This window comes from Oryctolagus cuniculus, chromosome 8 (assembly GCF_964237555.1).
Source record: "Oryctolagus cuniculus chromosome 8, mOryCun1.1, whole genome shotgun sequence".
NCBI lineage: Eukaryota > Metazoa > Chordata > Mammalia > Lagomorpha > Leporidae > Oryctolagus > Oryctolagus cuniculus.
In genome coordinates, this window is record NC_091439.1 from 75117694 (window position 1) to 75139127 (window position 21434).

General features: G+C 37.1%; 1 protein-coding gene across 7 annotated transcripts in view; it reads right to left on the reverse strand.

The window, feature by feature from the left end:
- The window catches only part of CCSER1 (coiled-coil serine rich protein 1), a 1459660-nt gene that overhangs the window by 1169384 nt on the left and 268842 nt on the right, over positions 1–21434 (reverse strand). For all 7 annotated transcript variants that reach the window (XM_051819560.2, XM_002716991.5, XM_051819561.2 and 4 more), the window contains exon 4: positions 14236–14329. In XM_051819560.2, the coding sequence (XP_051675520.2) occupies positions 14236–14329 (94 nt within the window). The remainder of the gene's footprint in view (positions 1–14235; positions 14330–21434) is intronic.

The following is a 21434-nucleotide window of genomic DNA, read 5'->3' on the forward strand; positions in this document are numbered from 1 at the left end:
GTATAGTGGAAACAAGGAGACATCAGAGCATACAGGTACAATTTAAACCTTATTTCTGCCACTTACTACCTCTGTAGTTCTAGAAAAGCAACAAAATGTTCTCACTCTCCATTTCTTCCTCTCTAAAAAGGGAATACTAATACTTCCTGAGATAGTTTCTGTGAGGACAGAGACAATCCAAAATACTTATAAATTATTGCATTAAAAATGAAGCAAACACGAGGCCAGCACCGTGGCTCACTTGGTTGATTCTCCGCCTGCGGTGTTGGCACCCTGGGTTCTAGTCCCGGTTGGGGTGCTGGGTACTAGTCCTGGTTGCTCCTCTTCCAGTCCAGCTCTATGCTGTAGCCCAGGAAGGCAGCAGAAGATGGCCCAAGTGCTTGGGTCCCTGCGCCCGCATGGGAGACTGGGAGGAAGTACCCGGCTCCTGGCTTCAGATCGGCACAGCGCTTGCTGTGGCGGCCATTAGGGGATGAACCAACAGAAGGAAGACCTTTTTCTCTGTCTCTCTGTCTAAACTCTCTTTCTGTCTCTGTCTAACTCTGCCTGCAAAAAAAAAAAAAAAAAAAAATGAAGCAAACACAGAAACAATTAAGTACCCAAGCCAGTGTTTTGCACAGTATAGATGCTTCAGTAAATACTCATTAGGTTTTTAGTTTCTTGCATGGAGTCAAAAGTAAACATATATTAAGTGATATCTATAACTGAAAAAGCTAATAAAAAGGCAGCCAGTTTGAAGCCAATGCTTCAGAGTACTCAGGCTTTTAAAATATGATATGCCCAGCCCGGCTGTTGTGTTGGGACATTGTAAGAGTGAACCACCAGATGGGAACAGATACATACTCTGTCTCTCTCTCTCAAAATATTATGTGAATTAATTTTATTAGTCAAGAGAATGATAACGATGATGCAGAACCTCAATGTCAGAAAAAACTTTGGATCCTGGTGAGTCAACTGCTGCCTATAACAATTTATCACTCAAGGCTCCAATTTTCAAAATGTGAAATGGATGTTTTAACTTCACTAAATTAGGACCTTAACTCAATATATGTTATTTCATATTCTGCTGTTTTATTTTTTGTTTTATGCTATAAATTTTTAAGTTTTGAAATAAATGATACAAGATATACTGTGTGTCTAGAATTCTCTTTTTAAAACTTGAAGGATTTTATTCTTAAAAATGTGATTCAGATTTCCAACTAACGAAGATTGGGAAGATGAATAGACTTTCAGGATCTGATTATTACTGGTCTTCAGATACATCATTTAAAAAAAAATGTTTGTTTAAAAGGCAGGGTGACGGAGAGGGAAAGAAAGGGAAGGCAAAGAGGAAGTGACAGAACTTCAATCTGCTAGCTCACTCCTCAAATACCTAGGTCAAACCTAATAGCCAAGAACTCCATTTGGATTTCCCAAATGTGTATGGTAGGGAACCAAACTTCAGCTATCAATGCTGCCTCCCAGTATGAATCCGGTAGGAAGACAGATCAGAATCAGAAGTGGGACTGAATCGCAAGCCCTCCTATATGAGATGTGGTCAACCCAAACAGCAGCTTAAGCCACTGTGCCATAAACCTATCTCTATGACATATTTAATTATATATGTATATATATATATATTTAATGGTATTAGCTATAGTTATTTAAAACATACGTTAAACATGAGATGGAGTATTCTTCTATGCTTTAACATATTCTCACAAAAACTTTCGAAATAGGTAATATTGTCCTTACTTCAGATGAAGAAAATGAAGCTTAGAGTGATTAAATTATTTAATCAAGTTTAGATAGTCTAATTGGTGGCTGATATTTGTCTAATTCCAGAGTTCACATTTTTATTTATTTATTTGACAAGACAGAGTTAGACAGTGAGAGAGACAGAGAGAAATGTCTTCCTTCTGTTGGTTCACCTCCCCAAATGGCCGCTACGGCAGGAGCTACGCCGATCCGAAGCCAGGAGCCAGGTGCTTCCTCCTGGTCTCCCATGCAGGTGCAGGGCCCAAGCACTTGGACCATCCTCCACTGCCTTCCTGGGCCACAGCAGAGAGCTGGACTGGAAGAGAAGCAACCGGGACTAGAACCCAGCGCCCATATGGGATGCTGGCGCCGCAGATGGAGGATTAACCAAGTGAGCCACATGCCGGACCCAGAGTTCACATTTTTAACTACTATGTTATACTTCCAAAATTGAGTGGCATATGCTTCTTAGCCTTATATAAGAGACTGAAGATAACATACACACACTTTTCCCGAAATGAATATATCACAGCTTCTTGAAACATAGTTGAGCTTCATAATCTTCCCTGTGTGAATGTGGTTGCAATTCTTTGTATATTACCATTCATATTAGCAAAAATCCCTAGGGTTTCATCTCTGCTCTGCTGTGCTATTATCCATTAAAAATTAATAACAAAAATTACCTCCTTAATTAATAGGCACAGGAGGAGTTCCTAACTCTCTACAGAGTTTTTATATTGCTTGTTCATCAAACTCAAAATAATTTAGCAACTAACCTAATTAATTGCTAATTGATATCATTGGGCCATTACTTCTCCATTTGTATCTGGACACACACGAAAGGATACTGCCCTAGGTGTATTTAGACCTAAAACACAAAATAAACAACAACAAAAAATTTCTGAATTTATTCACTAAATCATTAATTTCTTTTTACCAAAGATCAGTAAAACATATTTTCAATTAAGAAATTCATCTGCAAATTAATAAGAGCAAATTTAATATCAAAAATGCCCTGGTTTCCCCCTTTGAACATAAATTCTTTGGGTTAGTCTCAAAGAATTTAAAGTAGGAATTATTCTTTTTCAGGTTACTATTTTAAATATCTTGTGGAATTAACAAGAAAGTATTTTTTTTTTTTTTTTTTTTTGACAGGCAGAGTGGACAGTGAGAGAGAGAGAGACAGAGAGAAAGGTCTTCCTTTGCCGTTGGTTCACCCTCCAATGGCCGCCGCGGCCGGCGCGCTGCGGCCGGCGCACCGCACTGATCCGATGGCAGGAGCCAGGAGCCAGGTGCTTTTCCTGGTCTCCCATGGGGTGCAGGGCCCAAGCACCTGGGCCATCCTCCACTGCACTCCCTGGCCACAGCAGAGAGCTGGCCTGGAAGAGGGGCAACCGGGACAGAATCCAGCACCCCAACCGGGACTAGAACCCGGTGTGCCGGCGCCGCTAGGCGGAGGATTAGCCTAGTGAGCCGCGGCGCCGGCCAAGAAAGTATATTTTTAAATGATCTATAATAGTGATAAAGCTTCAGAAATTAAGAACTATGAAAAATAATCAATGACAGCACAAAGTAGTAAAGAAGAAATTAAAACTGTACAAAATATCAAGAGATTAGTAATTTGTTGAGGATTTTGCATCTATGTTCCTCAGGGATACCTGTCTATAGTCCTCTTTCTCTGATGTTTATTTTTCTGGTTTTAAAATTAAAATAATGCTGGCTTCATAGAACGACTTTGGGAGGATTCTGTTTCAATTGTTTGAATAGTTTGAGAAGCACTGATAACAGTTCTTCTATAAATAACTGATAGAATTCAGAAGTGAAGCCATCTGATCCTAGGTTTTTATTTGTTGGGAGGGTTGTTATTACAGAGTCAATCTCCATTATGGCAATTGGTCTGTTTAGGTTTTCTCTGTCTTTATGACTCAATATGGGTAGATTGTATGTGTCTAGGTATCTATCCATTTATTTTAGGTTTCCCAGCTTGTTGGCATACAGGTCTTTGCAGTAATTCCTGATGATTATTTTTATTTTTGTGGTATCTGCTGCTACATGTCCTTTCTCATCTCTGCTTTTACTGATGTGAATCTTCTCCCTCTCGGTTTGTTTTTTGTTTTGTTTTGTATTTTTCCAAAAGATCAAATCTTCATTTCACTGAGCTTTTGTATTTATGTTTCAATTTTGTTTTGTTTCTTATCTAATTTTAATTACTTCTTTCCACCTACTAATTTGGGGTTTGGTTTGTTGTTGTTTTCTCAGGTCCTTGACATGGATTGGTAGCTCGTTTATTAGGTACCTTTCCAATATCTTCATGTAGGTGCCAACTGCTATCAACTTACCTCTAAATACTGCTTTTGCTGTATCCCATAGGTTTTTTTTTTTTTTTTTTTTTTTTTTTTTGACAGGCAGAGTGGACAGTGAGAGAGAGAGACAGAGAGAAAGGTCTTCCTTTGCCGTTGGTTCACCCTCCAATGGCCGCCGCGGCCTGCGCGCTGCGGCCGGCGCACCGCGCTGATCCGATGGCAGGAGCCAGGAGCCAGGTGCTTTTCCTAGTCTCCCATGGGGTGCAGGGCCCAAGCACCTGGGCCATCCTCCACTGCACTCCCTGGCCACAGCAGAGGGCTGGCCTGGAAGAGGGGCAACCGGGACAGAATCCGGCGCCCTGACCGGGACTAGAACCCGGTATGCCGGCACCGCTAGGCGGAGGATTAGCCTAGTGAGCCGCGGCGCCGGCCTCCCATAGGTTTTGATATGTTGTACTGTCATCTTCATTCGTTTTCATAATTTTTTTATTTCATCTATGACCCATTGTTCATTCAGGAGGCATGTTGTTCAGTCTCCATGTGTTTGCATATGATACAGAGATTCTTCAGTTGTTGATTTCTAGCTACATTCCATTGTGGTCAGAGAAGATACATGATATGATTTTGATTTTTTTGAATTTGCTGATACTTTTTTTATGGCCCAGCATATGATCTATCCTAGAGAAAGTTCCATGTGCTGATGAGAAGAATGTATATTCTGCAAGGGTGGGATGAAAAGTTCTGTAGATACCAGTTAGGCCCATTTGGTCCATTCTGTCAATTAGGTCTGTAATTGGCCCATACTGTTAATTAGGTCTATTATTTCTTTGTTGACTTTCTGTCTACATGATCTTTACACTGATAAAAGTGGGGTGTTGAAATCCCCCATTACATTGTATTGGAGTCTGTGTCTCCCTTTAGATCTGTTAACATTTCTTTTCAATAGCCAGGTGCCTTGGGATTGGGTAGATATACATTGATTTCACTCATATCTTCCTGTTGAATTATTTCCTTAAGCATTACCTAGTGTCTATTTTTGTCTCTTTTAACAGTTTTTGTGTTAAAGTCTATTTTGTTTGATAATAAGATGGCTAGACCTGTTCTTTTTTGTTTTCTGTTAGCATGGAATATCTTTTTCCATCCTTTCACTTTCAGTGTGTGGGTATCTTAGGGAGGTGTGTCTCTTGTAGGCAGTAAATAGATGTATCTTGTTTTCTTAATCTATTTGGCAAGTCTGTCTTTTGATTGGAGAATTTTGGCTATTTATATTCAAGATTACTACTGATAAGTAATGACTTGGCCCTGCCATTTCCCCATAAATATTGCTATTGTTCGCTTTAGATTTACCTTGTAGTTTTACTGGGAGAATTTCTGCATTCACATTCTTTATTTTATTTATTTATTTATTTATTTTTTTGACAGGCAGAGTGGACAGTGAGAGAGAGAGAGACAGAGAAAAAGGTCTTCCTTTTGCCATTGGTTCACCCTCCAATGGCCGCCACGGCTGGCGCACAGCGGCCGGTGCACCGCGCTGATCCGAAGGCAGGAGCCAGGTGCTTCTCCCGGTCTCCCATGGGGTGCCGGGCCCAAGCACTTGGGCCATCCTCCACTGCCTTCCAGGGCCACAGCAGAGAGCTGGCCTGGAAGAGGGGCAACCGGGACAGAATCTGGCGCCCCGACCGGAACGAGAACCCGGTGTGCTGGCACCGCTAAGTGGAGGATTAGCCTATTGAGCCATGGTGCCAGCCTGCATTCACATTCTTCATAACGATGACTATCATTTCATGTTTCTGTGTATAGCACATCCTTAAGCATCTATTTTATAAGGCTGGATGAGTGGTGACAAATTCCTTCAATTTCTGTTTGTTATGGAAAGTCTTTATTTCACCTTCATTCATAAATGAGAGCTTTGCAGGATATGGTATTCTGGGTTGGCAGTTTTTTTTTTTTTTTCTCTCTCTTAAGACTTGGACTATATCTCGCCATTCAGCTGTGAATCTCATTGAATATTCTCTGAAAGTAATCTGGCATTTATCTCATGAATAATTTAGAAACTTTTCTTTATGTTTTACTGTGGAAAGTTTGACTATAATGTGTCATGGTGAAGATCTTTTCTAGTCATGTCTATTAGGAGTTCTGTGTGCCTCATGTACTTGCACTTTCTTACTCCAAATTGGAGGAGTTTTCTGCAATTACTTCACTGAACAGGCCTTCCTTTCTTTAAGATTTGCTTGTTTATTTGGAAGGCAGAGTGTCAGAGAGGTAGGGGCAGAGAGAAGTCTTCCAACTGCTGGTTCACTCCCCAAATGGCCACGATGACTAGAACTGGGCCAATCCGAAGCCAGGAGCCAGGAGCTTCTTCCAGGTCTCCCACACAGGTTCAAGTAGCCAAGCAGTTGGGCCATCTTCCACTGCTTTCACAGGCCACAGCAGACAGCTGTATGGAGCAGCCGGAACTCAAACAGGCACCCCCATAGGATGCCAGCACTGCAGGCAGTGGCTTTACTCAGTATACCACAGCACTGGCACCGAAATAGGCTTCTAATCCATTCTCTCTTTGCACACCTTCAGGAATTCCTACGACCTATATGTGGGTTGGTTTATAGCATCCCAAAAATTTCAAATCTCCAGCACTGTTTTTAGATGTTCTAATTTCTTTTTTTTTTTTTTGGGGGGGGGGTCCTGACTCAAAAACTTCCAAAGATTTGTCTTCTAGCTCTTCTAGCTTGGATATTCTTTCTTCTGCCTCACCAAGTCTGTAACCACTTGTGCTGAGCTCTAACTCTATTAGAAAAATGTGATATGCACTTCACATAAAAAGTGTCACCCATTTAGGCTGGGGATACTTTGAAATAAAAATATTGCCATTTTGTAAATGAAGAAACTGGGGCCAGAAAGATCACTTGTCCAAGACCACTGTGACAGAACTGGAATTCTAACTGAACAGTGTCTGCCTCCAGAGTGTCTGTTCTCTTTCCAGATTAACTCATACTTTATTTGGAATGGATCTTTATGGGAAACTTTTCTCTCAGAGTCATTAACTTGAAATGACTTAGGAAAAGAGTTGGGCCCCTTATAGGCAGTTTTCCTTAAAGAGTAAGTCATTGACAAAGGCTGAATATATTCAAGGTATACAATGTAATATTTGGCATATGTATTTATTGTGCAATGATTACCACACTCAAATCAATTAACACATTCCTTGTCACCCATACTGTATCTCAGACCCCAAGTAGTTCATCCTATAACTGAAAGTTTATACCCTTTGACCAATATCTCCCCATCTCCCCATCTTCCCAAACCCTGGCAATCACTGTTCTACTCTCATCAATTTAGATCTCTAGCTACTAATGGCTAATGATTACATACTATTCATAACTGGTGGTAACATGGGAGCCAAGACTAGCATTGGAGAAATAGTATTTTAAATAATATGTTCCAAATGGGCATATTAAAATGTTGTGATTTTCCTACTTTTAACTTCAACTCATTCCATTAATTATGATGTTTCACTATCAAAGTAGCCAGATTTCCCATCACCTTCTGTTACTATGAGAATATTATTAGGAGTAGCCTAAATAAATAGATGACCCTTGTTATAGTTTACTGTGAGATGAATAAAGGTTAAATATTCCAAAACCAAAATCCAAATTCTCATAAAGGATCCAGTGCTTGTTATTTAATCAGCTTTTAAATAACACCATTTGGAGAAAATCCATCTTACTCATTAACCCAAAGGTTATATTTTATCAACAGTTCCTACTGGAGGATTCATCAGAAGATAATATTGTTTGACATCAGATATTCTAGTCTGCCGTATGGTAATCACCCTATGTCTCACTAAAGTACCTAACAACTCCAGTGTAACTACACTCTATATTTAAATGATTCCTGGGATATGAGACATGGCAAGGCACTGGATTTTATTTTTGGATTAAGCAAGATCCTTACAATGCTCCAATTTTTTGCTACACAGATTGGGGCACCATTTAGAATTGCTTCTATTCAATTCATAGTATGACATCCCCATCTTAGACCAAAGGGGACTGCTGAAATAATGTGTAATTTATAAAGACCTGTGGGTAGAAGATCTTTCAGTTCGGAGAAAAAGAATTCCTTTAAAAGATTGCATTTACTAACTGAATGGTTGATGATACGTATTTTTAATTGTGAATCTGGTGGCATTTCTTTCATCACATATGCTAACTGAGCATTCAAAATAACATTTTCAACTTGCTATAATAATACTAGTCTACATTTTGTATGCCAACAATACACATGACTTCATGATATCATTACTTTAGTGTTATCTGCCTAATTATTATTTTATCTTGGTTATAAATGTTTTTGCAAGAAGCTTCAATGAATAGAAAAAATATCTCAAGTGTAAAACTATATAATGACAAATAAATAAAACATGTTTTAGTATGTGTCTTCAGATGATACAGTTCATAATACATACTTCACTTTGAGAAAATTTTAAAGTCATTTATTTGAGTCTTAGAAATAATAAATGCTAGTCAGTTTTGTTGGTACTTTTTTTCCCCTAGAACAAGGATGAAGTATTTCTAACAAACAAAACTTGTAACATCTGTCCTGCCCAAATTTATGGCAGTACCACACTTATACAAGAAATAAGTGAACAAAGATAAAAAGTAGGAAGGGACACTATTTTTTTAATTTATTAAAATACAAACAATAGTATTTCACATTTTCTAATAAAAATCACAGTGTTTGATCATGTACACTTTATAAATGATTGATTAAATGGAAAAATACAAATACAATAGTATTTTACATAGTGGAAACAAAAATATATAATACTAAATGTTGATAATCCTGAATTTAAAAGATGATACATATCAGTTATTTCACTAAAAATACTTTCCAGAAAAATAATTTAAGCAGTATATTAAGTAAATATAATTAAAAACATCTGGAAAGCTTATACATAGATTTTTTTAGAATTTACAAAGATAAATCTAGATAACACCAAAAACAGGTTAAATTATTCAGAAGAGTTGCTTTTATTTTTTTCTCCTCAATGCTAGTTTTTTCTTTGGAAACTCACTTTGAATTTATTTATCTTTCTTTAATTAAAACAGTTCTCTCCTGCTTTCCTAAAAAATGATATATCTTATTTTATTGTACTATTATTTATATTATCTTTTTATGAAGGAAGACATGTTAATTTAGGAATCCACTGACACATCTTTATAGACTAAAAAAGTTCATGAAATTTTATTCCAGATATTCAGTACAGTGGTCAAAAGACAAACTTTTATACACTAACTGAAAATTTATAACTCACTTTTACATGAAAGTACAGAGACCAGAGAATGAAATGAAAAGCCCATTAAAAGATGCCCAGAACTATTTAATATACATTAATAAATAGTCATCTTTACATAGGTAGCTACAATGGTAAGCACAAACTTAAATAGAAGCATAATGAAATATATAAATATTTAGCATGAACATTTTTATGACACAGACCTTGAATCACATAACTCAGATTGGCTGTTTTTCTTTTGTTCATGCTATTGATATTTCACCTGGGCTCACAGATGTGCTTCAGCTCATACTGCTTTATAAAACAAGTAGGACACCAACCAGCAAGGATTAACAGAATATGAACATAAATAGATGTAAATTTATTATACATTTTATTAAATTTTAGAATGGTTCTCAGCTTATTAAATTACCCAGTATAATCAGCATCTCTATACATTTTGTTAAATGAGAAGAAATATTTTAATTATAGATTTTTTGACTCTGTCTAGAAAAATACATGTGAGGTCTTTAAAAATTTCATGGAAGATGCACATTATCATGTAATCTCATTTTCCATGAATATTTTGAAGTATCCTTGTTGGTCTCTTAATTTTTTTTTTTTTTTTTTTTTTTTTTTTTTTTTTTTTTTTTTTTTTTGACAGGCAGAGTGGACAGTGAGAGAGAGACAGAGAGAGAAAGGTCTTCCTTTGCCGCTGGTTCACCCTCCAATGGCCGCCGCTGCAGCCGGCGCACCGCGCTGATCCTGGCAGGAGCCAGGAGCCAGGTGCTTTTCCTGGTCTCCCATGGGGTGCAGGGCCCAAGCACCTGGGCCATCCTCCACTGCACTCCCTGGCCATAGCAGAGAGCTGGCCTGGAAGAGGGGCAACCGGGACAGAATCCGGCGCCCCAACCGGGACTAGAACCCGGTGTGCCGGCGCCGCAAGGTGGAGGATTAGCCTATTGAGCCACGGCGCCGGCTGGTCTCTTAATTTCTAAGGCGATTTTTCTATAAGTAAATAGAACATAAATTAAGCCTTATTTTTATGATTTCAGTTCCTTTATGGGTATTATATCATGTCCAAAGATGTATATATTGTACATAAAATCAAGTTAATGGATACCAACTGAGCACCTACTATGTATATAAGTTAGCACAGTAAAGAAACAAGCAGAATTTACACATACTGTGTACATGTGGTGATTTATTTATGTTAAACTGAATAAAATTTAGACTCAATATTTCAAAATAAAAATATTTCTAGTCTTTTAAAAAGTTATCTTGGCATTATACTAAGCTATACTATAAAGTACTCTAAATCTTCATTATAAAATCTGTATAACCAAAAACGTGTATGTCTTAATTGAATAAAGTTTTATTCAAACATTTTATTGATTTTCCATAATATGATGGTATAACATAATGGTATGATTATTTTAGTTTTCAGACTTCCAAACATCACTTTTCGTTTATTAAAACCATCATTTTAGAATGTTTTACACATTAATGAGCTCTATCAATACCAATTATCAGCAATTGCATTTTATAATCTGATTTTTAATTGTTTAATAAATTATTTAAAACCAAATCAACCAGATAGTTTGTTTCTCAACTATTGCACATTAACATATAATTGCTGTTTTTTGAAAACTACTTTATGTGGCATCTGAAGTTGAATCATTTTTCAAGAAATATTTCATTAAGTGACAGTAAACAAGCTGAAGTTACTGTATGAGATATTTTATCAATCAAAGCTATATTTAAAATATGTAAACTATCGCCATTTATCTTATGAGCAATATGGTTAAATCAATTGATTCATATGGTATCCTAACTTAGGTTTCAACAGAGACTTACAGATTGAAGTAAACACAAGAGTCACACTATATATTATATCAATCTAAAAAGTAATTATTCTAGGAAAGGAAAATTAAGTTTAAAGCTGTTAATTTTTGTACCTACACAAATACACTGAGCTATGATTTTAGGTTTGTTTGGTTTTTTTTTTTTTTTTTTTTTTTTTTTGGACGGGTGGAGTTATAGACAGTGAGAGAGAGAGAGACAGAGAGAAAGGTCTTCCTTCTGTTGGTTCACCTCCCCAAATGGCCGCTACTGACAGCGTTGCGCCGATCCGAAGCCAGGAGCCAGGTGCTTCCTCCTGGTCTCCCACGTGGGTGCAGGGGCCCAAGCACTTAGGCCATCCTCCACTGCCTTCTCGGGCCACAACAGAGAGTTGGAATGGAAGAACAGCAACCGGGACTAGAACCCGGCACACAGGCAGAGGATTAACCAAGTGAGCCACAAGCCAGCCCCTAGATATTTTAAAAAAACTATTCTTTGCTCTTCTTCAGGTTGTTACCAAATGTAGTTGCAGGTGCTTCACAATTTACAGGTTTTTTCAATTATTACTTATTTTTATTATGAAATTCTTCAAAAATAGAATATCATACTTCATGAGTCTTTTTTTTTTAAAGATTTGTTTATTTATAAAAATCAGAATGACAGAGAGAGAGGGAGAGATACACAGACAGAAAGAGAAAAGAGAGCTTCTATCCACTGATTCATTCCCTAAATGGCCGTATCAGCAAGAGATGGGCCGGCAAAGCCAGGAGCTAGGAGCTTCATCCAGTTCTCCCACATTGGTGGCAAGAACCCAAGCACTTGGGCCATCGTGTGCTGCTTTCCCAGGTGCATTAACATGGAGCTGTATTGGAAGTGGAACAGCCAGGACACTAGCCCATACAGGATGCCACCGTTACAGCGGGCAGCTTTACCTACTACCCTACAACACCAGCCCCATTAATTCAACAGTCTTTAATTCTGTAATTCTTAGTCCTTCCACTTCACACAACAGTTGCCTAGTTTTGATAATTTTCAACAATATTTCAACTTTGTTTTAACTATTTTATCTCTCCAACTCTTTTTGTTAAAAATAAATCCTAGAAATTGTACTGTTTCAAACATATATATCTCTATAGAGTTCCTTAAAAGAAAACAAGACAAAATACCTTTACAATGTCCAACTACATAAATTACTATTCTGTAGTATATTGAAAGGCCATACTCAAATGTCTCAGCCTAACTCAGAATCAAGATTTTACAAGGATTGATATCTTTTTACAAAAGTACACTAACAAGAAAGTCACATGGAACTTGCCTCTTTTAGTCTACAGCTGTCACTATTCCCCTTTTATCAAGCCATTAATCAGTTCAAGAAACTAGATCATTAATCCTGTAGAACTCCCCACACGCTGTAATTGGTTGCTAGCAACCTTATTGTGCCTTTTAACATTTGCTCGCCACCTATATCAACAATTCATGTAAAATCAGTTTGATCTACTTAAGTAGGGGAGAGGACAAGAACACTCCAGAGGTGTGCTCTCAGAACCACATTTTCAGGAAAAAAATGACTGGTTAGAATATAAGTGATGCAGTGGGATTAATCGGTGTGATAGGACCAACCTAAGCCATCACTGTAAAGTAATCCATAAACAATATATTTTTACCATCATAACACAGTAGACATGGACACCTTCCTCATTCTTTTTTAATGACTGCTTATGATATCACTGCATATTCAATAAATATCATTTATGGACATTTGAGCTGTTTCCAATAGTTTGAAATAAATAATTATATGTATAAATTATTTTGTAGTTGGCTAGTATACAGGATATCTAGAAGTTGATTAGGTGGATCTGAAGTAAATGAGTACATAGTTTTGCTAGATATTGACAAATTCACCTTCAAAGGAGTGAGCCTTTGCACATTCCTACCATGTGTAGCCCTTTAAGACAAATGCACATGAAAGATAAAACTGTAGAAATGATTGCAAAGTGAGAAAAATCACATTTTAAAAATGATCTCCATTGCAGGAATAATGCCCTGACAAATTTTTATCCTAATTTTGTATTCATTAAAAATATTTAAAAGTAACTTCTTTTCTTATATAAGCCTAAAATACAGAGTTTAAGAAAATATAAACAGTGTTATAGGCTAATTCTGAAAACTTCTAGTATGTTGTATATGATACAAAGATATTACCATTTATAGAAATTCCTCATAAAATTGAAATAATTAAAGATTATTTCTAATTCCATTGTTAAAAAATAAAGATGCTAAGATTCAGGAAGTAGTTGATTTTCTCAAATTTATGATGTAGGATCCAAGATTTTAAAGGTCTAGTTTAACATTATTTCATTTTATCTTAGAAATGACTATGCTAAAGGCATTATTAACAATAAAAAAGAGAATTAAGAAAGCTTACCCATGCTGTTAAGTGTCTAATTTTGAATGAACATTTAACCCCTATAACCTACTTGGATTTGTAACATGGCATTTTATGCTTTAATACAAATTCAAACTTTCACAAATATAGTGGGTTCATTTCTTAACAAAAATTTGTCTCCTGTATATGTGTTTATGCATATGTTTGTGTGATTGCTATAGGTAATTATTAATTATGAGATCAACTGCTGCAGCAATATTAGCTCAAGTAGTTATTATTGAAATGGCTGAGATTTGGAACAGCAAATCTAGATCCACAAAATTTCCATTTAGTTAAATAAAATAAATGAAAGTAGGATTGTAATCTCTGTTTTCTTCTAAAAAGGAAGAGAAAGCACTAGTTTGTTTTTAATTGTTAAGCATTTAATTAGATTTCTTTCTTCTTCAAAATGATGCTTGTTTTATACTTTCTTATATAACTGTCTTCAATTGGATTTATAATTCCACAATATATTTTAAAATCATTTAAGACACCAGAATCATGTACCCGTGGTACCCTCAATGTTCCTTGTACATAAAATATAAAAACTGGAGACTGAAAGTACTAAATGAAATCTAAACAATATTTAGCTTACTAATTAAAAATAATTGGCCACAGCAGAGTTGTATGTTATTAAGCACTTGTTCAACACTTACCTGAGGGATGAAGATTCTGTTCTTCTAAAAATTCTAGATCAAGCATTAGATCATCTTCATCTAGTTCACAAGATCCCAAATTATTCAAAACATCCTAAACAAAAAGCAAAATCAATAATTAAGAGTCCAAAATTCTATGAAATAGGAAATACCCACATGCAGAAGCTCTGAAGCATAAAGAACTCTAGAATTAAATGTATTCACTGAGTCTCAAAAAGTCTTTTGATTTCTTTTTTACAGGCTTTAAATTCATCAATCCAATAAAAGAAAAACAAACAAACAAAAAACCTCACCCTCTCTATCTGCTGCATTTCAAATAAAAAAAGTAAATCTAAGACAAAAACAATGTAAACATTTCACATCACTTTTAAACTGATTTAAATGTTACCATAATTTTAAAGAACATGGAACTCTGTCAAACTCTTTTTATGAGGCCAGCATTACTCTGATATCAAAACCATAAAAAGGCACAACACAAAATCTACAGACATTAATGACTACAGATGCAAAGATTCTCAATAAAATATGAGCAAATCAAACCAAAACCACATAAAAAAATCATACATCATGATAAAGTAGGATTTACCCCAGAAATGCAAGGGTGGTTCAACATTTGCAAATCAATAAACGTCATAAACCACATCAATAGAATGAAGAACAAAAATCATATAGTCATTTAAATAGATGCAGAGAAAGCATTTGGTAAGACTCAACACCCCTTCATGATAAAAACCATCCACAAGTTAGGTATAAAAGGTACAGTCCTCAAAATTATAAAGGCTACATATGAAAAACCAAAAGCCAATATCCTACTGACTGGGGAAAAGGGGAAAGCACTTCTCTTAGATCTGAAACAAGAAAAGGATATCCACTCTCACCAGTCTTATTTGTTATACCACTGGAAGTTTTAGCAAGAGCAATTAAGGAGGAGAAAGAAATAAAAGACATAAAAATTGGAAAAGAGAAAGTCAAATTATTCATGTTTGCAGATGACATGATGTTATACATGGGAAAACCTAAAAACAACCAATAAGCTGTTAGAATTGATAAACTAACTCATTAAGTTGCAGGTTGCAAAATAAACATAAAAAGAGTAGCATTTTTTATACTAATGATGAACTCAGAGAAAGAGAAAACAAGAAATAAATCCCATTCACAATAATCACCAAAAAAAATCAAATATCAAATATTTAGGAATGAATTTAACCAAACAAGTGAATGATCTCTGCAATGAAAATTATCAAACATTGATGAAAGAAATCATCAAGGCACACACAAAAAAATGGAAAGATATTCCTTGCTCATGGATCCAAATAATTAATATTAAAATGTCTATACTACCTAAAGTATGGATTCAGTGTAATCCCTATCAAAATAACAATGCCATTCTTTACAGAATTAGAAAAAAAATCCTAAAATTCACATGGAATCACAAAAGATCCAGAATAGACAATGCAATCCTGAACAAGAATAACCAACCTGGAGGCATCACAAAATCTTCCTTCAAAGAATCTAAAAGGCTAGAGTAATCCAAAGAGCATGGTAATGACATAAAAACTGATACACAGATCAATGAAACAGAATAGAGGTCTCAGAAATTAATCCACACACATACAACCAACCAAGTTTTGACAAAAGTGCTCAGATCACACAGTGGAGTAAAGATAATCTCTTCAATAAATGATGCTGGCAAAATTTGATTTATAATGTAGAAGAATGAACCTAAATTCTAAATTCATATCTATCGCCATATACAAAAAACAACTCAAGGTGGATCAAATACTTAAATTTAACACCTGAGACTGTGAAGTTGCTGGAAAAAGAAAAAAAAAAAAAAAACATAGGAGAAACACTCCAAGACACTGGTCTTGGACAAGACCCCCAAAGCACAAGCAACAAAAGAAAAACTAAATAAATGGGACTATATCAAACTCAGAAGCTTTAGCACAGCAAAGGAAATGATCAATAGAGTGCAGAGACAGCCAACAGAATGAGAAAAAAATATTTGCAAACCATTTATCTGACAAAGAATTCATATCCCAAACACATAAGCAACTTGAAAAACTCAACACCAAAAAAACAACCATTTCAGTTGAGAAATGGGCAAAAGACTTCAATAGACGGCTCTCAAAAGAAGAAATACAAATGCATAACAAATATATGAAAAAAAGTTCAATATCACTAGACATCAGCGAAATGCAAATCAAAACACAATGAGGTATCACCTCACTTGTCAAAATGGCTAAAGTCCAAAACACAGAGAGTAAAAAATGCTGGCAAGTAGGTGGACAAAGTGGAACACTTACACACATTGGTGGGAATGTAAATTAGTGTAGCCACTGTGGAAACAGTATGCAGCTTTCTTTAAAAACTAGAAACATTGGGGCTGGCACTGTGGCGCAGCAGGTTAACACCCTGGCCTGAAGCACCGGCATCCCATATGGGTGCCAGTTCTACTCCTGGCTGCTCCTCTTCCAATCTAGCTCTCTGCTATAACCTGGGAAAGCAGAAGATGGCCCAGGTATGTGGGTCCCTGCACTCACATGGGAGACTCAGAAGAAGCTCCTGGCTCCTGGCTTTGGATGGGCCCAGCTCCAGCCCTTGCATACATTTGGGGAGTGACTATACGGATGGAAGATCTCTCTCTCCAATTCTCCCTCTACTTCTCTCTCTCTGTAACTCTGCCTTTCAAATAAATAAATAAATCTTTAAAAAAAGTGAAACATAAAATTAACACAACAAAACAAACAAAGCTGTACATGCATTGAATCTGGAAAAGAAATAGTTTACAAAAGGGCAATTTGGTGAAGATAGGATTATCAGTGTTTATTAAACATGGGCCAAGAGACAGAATCTTAATCTGGTGGTCAGAAAAACCTTAGTCAAACAAACAAACAAACCAAAAGATACATCTCATATTTTTTTTTTGAGCCAAATAATTTTAAACTTGCATGCTTACTTTATTAGACTGATATTAGCCTCTCAAAAATTCATATGAAATCCTAATCCTAATCCTAATTCATATGAAATCCTCAGCACCTTAGAATGTGACTGTATTGGGAAACAGGACCCTTAAAGAGGTAATTAATGTTACATGAAGACATATGAGTGGAATGAGAATGCCATGCCAAGATGGCTGCTGGCAAGCGAGCGTCAGTTACTCAGGAATGGCTTTGAAACCCACCTGGCAACGGAGCCTGCCTGGCAACAGGCTGTGATTGGATGGCTTCGGATACTGCCTGGCAACAGGCTGAGATTGGTTACGGCACAGACTGCCCCTTGACCAGACTGGCTGCCTTGGCTATAAAAGCTGTTGTACCAACTGAAATAAACGAGTCTGTGGGCTGCTCGCCTCTGGCCCGCTTTCACCCAACTCCCGGGGTCTGTGTGGTGACTCTGCGCCTCTTGCCCCCACCATGCTCCTCCTCTCAGGACAAATCAACAGCAAAAGGTGGACCCTAATACAATGTGGTAAGGCTCTTACAAGAAGAGAATAGGACACAGACAACACAGGCAGAGGGAAGACCACGTGAAGACACAGAGAAGGCCAGCGCAGCGGCTCAATAGGCTAATCCTCCGCCTGTGGCACTGGCACACCGGGTTCTAGTCCCGGTCAGGGCGCCAGATTCTGTCTCGGTTACTCCACTTCCAGTCCAGCTCTCTGCTGTGGCCAGGGAGTGCAGTGGAGGATGGCCCAAGGGCTTGGGCCCTGCACCCCATGGGAGACCAGGAGAAGCACCTGGCTCCTGGCTTCGGATCAGCGCGTTGCTCCGGCCACAGCGCGCCGGCCGCGGCGGCCATTGGAGGGTGAACCAACGGCAAAATGAAGACCTTTCTCTCTGTCTCTCTCTCTCTCTTTCTCTCACTGTCCACTCTGCTTGCCCTCCTCCCCCAAAAAAAAAGACACAGAGAAAAGACAGGCCCTTGGAAAGCTAAGGAGAGAGACGTCAGGAGAAATCAAAGCTGCCTACATCTTGATCTAGACTTCCAAGTCCCTGAACTGTGGTGAAAAAATTCTGTTGTTTTAGCCACCCAATCCATGGTATTTTGTTGTGGTAGCTCTAGCAAACTACAACCAACAACATTCAGAAGCCAGTGAAAGAAGGAACAAAGGGACAAATGAATGTCTGGGGGTCAGCACTGTGGTGCAGTGGGTTAAGCCAGCATCCTTTATGGGCATGGGTTCTCCACTTTAATTAAGCTCCCTGCTACTGTGCCTGAGATAGCAGCAGAACATGGCCCAAATGCTTGGGGCTTTGCACCCACATGGGAGACCCTGATGGAGCTCCTGGCTCCTGCTTCAGACCAGCCAAGCCCCCCGTCATTACAGCCATCTGAGGAGTGAATCAGCAAACGGAAGTTTCTCTCTCTCTCCCTCACACCCGTGTGTGTGTGTGTGTGTGTGTGTGTGTCTGTGTGTCTCCTTCTTTCTCTGTAACTCTAACTTTCAAATACATAAATCTTTAAAAATAAATAAATAAATGAGAAATGTCTGGCATATAAGTGTCATCTTTTCTAAGAATGCCAAGTAAGGACATACTTCACATTATAGGTTTCTACAAGGTGGTTTTCACATCATTCTTCACTTTTCTGTCGAACCACCACCCTATCCACCCAGCTATAGAGGGATATACCAGAATATTACATGAGCCAAACCACCTCCTTGGTGAATGGTTCAACATAGGCATCCCAAACCCAGTGATTGACGCCCCTTCCACTATAAATGAGAAAAATTTCTGGTGATGATACTACAAGATCCAAAACACTGTTAATGCAGGGGCCATGAACCTAAGGGTGTAGCCAAACCTAGGGTAAGCCTATTTGAAAAATGAAAAATGGCATAGCAGTAGGTCCAGCAGTTCCTGGGGACCAGAATCACACATGATCTTCTCAAGATTAGTTTCTCTAACCTTCTTTTGAATTTTGACAGCTACAACATCAATCAGCAATTTTAAAACAAAATTTTTAAGGATTTGATTTCTTTAACACAGAAATACTTAAAAACCATATCATTGCTGTTCCAACATTTCATATGAGAAAGTAACACCAATAAAGTGAGAAAATTAAATTTGGAAAACTCACTATATTGCTCTGATTTTATTCTCATTTTGCAGGTGACTCTTGACACTGACTAGCAGGGTCCCATTTATCACGGGCCTAGATGAATTGCTTCTTAAATCTACTCATTCTAAATTGCTTTGCTATGATATCTTGCTTACAAAGCAACTTTCTTGTTAGTGCAGCAGCAAGTCTTTGAAGCCGGTGAAACCTCATAATAAAAGGAGGTTACAGAAGAAAAATCAATGTGAATTTATAAACCTAAAAGGGATTATCTTTTCCTTATCTTTCACTGAAGTAGACCAACAGTGGTAAAATTACTTTTGCCCATAGCTAGCACTTAGGTGGCAACACTAGCATTTAGATACCTACGTTGAATACCATAAACAAAAAAAGAACCAGCATTCTTTGGTGATTAGGGAAAAGAGGGGGTGGGACGAGACAGCAAGAGGGACAGGAAGGAAGGGAGACAGAAAGGAAAGGAAAAGAAAGGGACAAAAGACTGAAAAGGAACCAAGGAGGTGGGTGAGAGGAAAGGAATACAAATTCTGGAGCAGTTTTTAAACAGAAAATAAGGTTCATCGAAAGAAAAAAAATCAAATCCTATTTTGAAAGAATAGCTAAGTAACCCAAATGGCTTTTCCCTATATAGTCTCTAAGAATATGAGCATCCAAAATCAATAATCAACACAGCTAGTTAAAACAATTTCAGTATGTCAAAGGTGAAAATTTCTAATACTCAAAGATAAAAGCTAAAATTAAAGATAGGAAAAGGCACTGAGTACCAAAAAAAAAAAAAAAAAAAACAAATAAGGTAGAGAATATTTAATTCTACTGTTTTAATAAATTGCAAATACTTCAGTACTTTATTTTTCTGATTATATATTTATGTTTATAAAATGTGAATATGTATGCTTTTCTGTCTCAGCAGGGACCGTAAGTAAAGTAGTGGCAACAAAGTTCTAGGTCAGGAATAGAAAGAACTGATCATCCTTAGGGGTCACAAACAATAATCAGGTAAAACAGGAATTCATGAATTACTTAACACTAATGATTATATACCAACCTAATAGGGTGCAACTATATGTTTCAAACATTTGATAAAATATCAGAATGTAAAGTAATCTGATAACTAAGCAAGAATGGTCTCTCTCTTTTGGGACAGATAAAAGCATTAAAGAGACCTATATAACAGGAAATAATAATGAAAATATAACAAGAATAATAATGAAAGTCCATGAGTTTTTAATAATGTTACTATATGAGGTCTATATATCATAACAGGAAAATTGTTATATAAGAAATAATTAGGACATAAAAAGAAAATCATTTTATGAGAGGACATCAGTACTGCACAAAATTAAGTAAATACCTAAAGAACACTGGAACTGAACAGGGGAATACAGGAACCCTGTAAAATACACAGCCCTGTGACAGCATCAAAAAGAGAGAATCAAAGCTAATCAGCAACCACAACCCTGGCCCTTGAAGCCACAGAAGAATCCCCACGGTAGGGCAAAGGGTAAACTGGACAGCCTCAACACAGCCACCGCATATTACATAACAAAAGGACAAATCTATAGTCTTCACAGACAAGGAGCCCCCTAAGGGGAACTACCTGTGCTATGCACAGTAACTTTGCTGCAGAGAACAACCTTACACTGTATCCTCTCAATCTTTAGAGAAAACATGTGGCACAGGAAGTGTGCACCATCAGAGAAGGGCATTACTGTCAGAGTCGATACTGCCCCAGGGGACAGAAGTGCCCGCATATTCCCATTCCCCGGGCCCACACCACACAAGCAGAAAATACTGCCATCTCATGTTTTTCAGTACCACACAGCACATTCTCTAGAATAAACCACAGATATTATGAAAAAATTTAAACAAATTCAAAGAAATCAAAATCATTTCATGTATTCTTTGACCACAATGGAATAAACAAAATCAACAACAAAAAGAAACTTTAGGAATAACACAAATGAATGTAGTCTGAACAACATGCTTCTGAATAAACAATGGTTCACTGAAAAAATCCAAAAAGAAACTTTAAAAATTTTTAAATGAAATGAAAATGGAAACATCAAAATTTATAAGATACAGTTTAAGTATTATTAAGGGACATTTATAGCAACAGTACC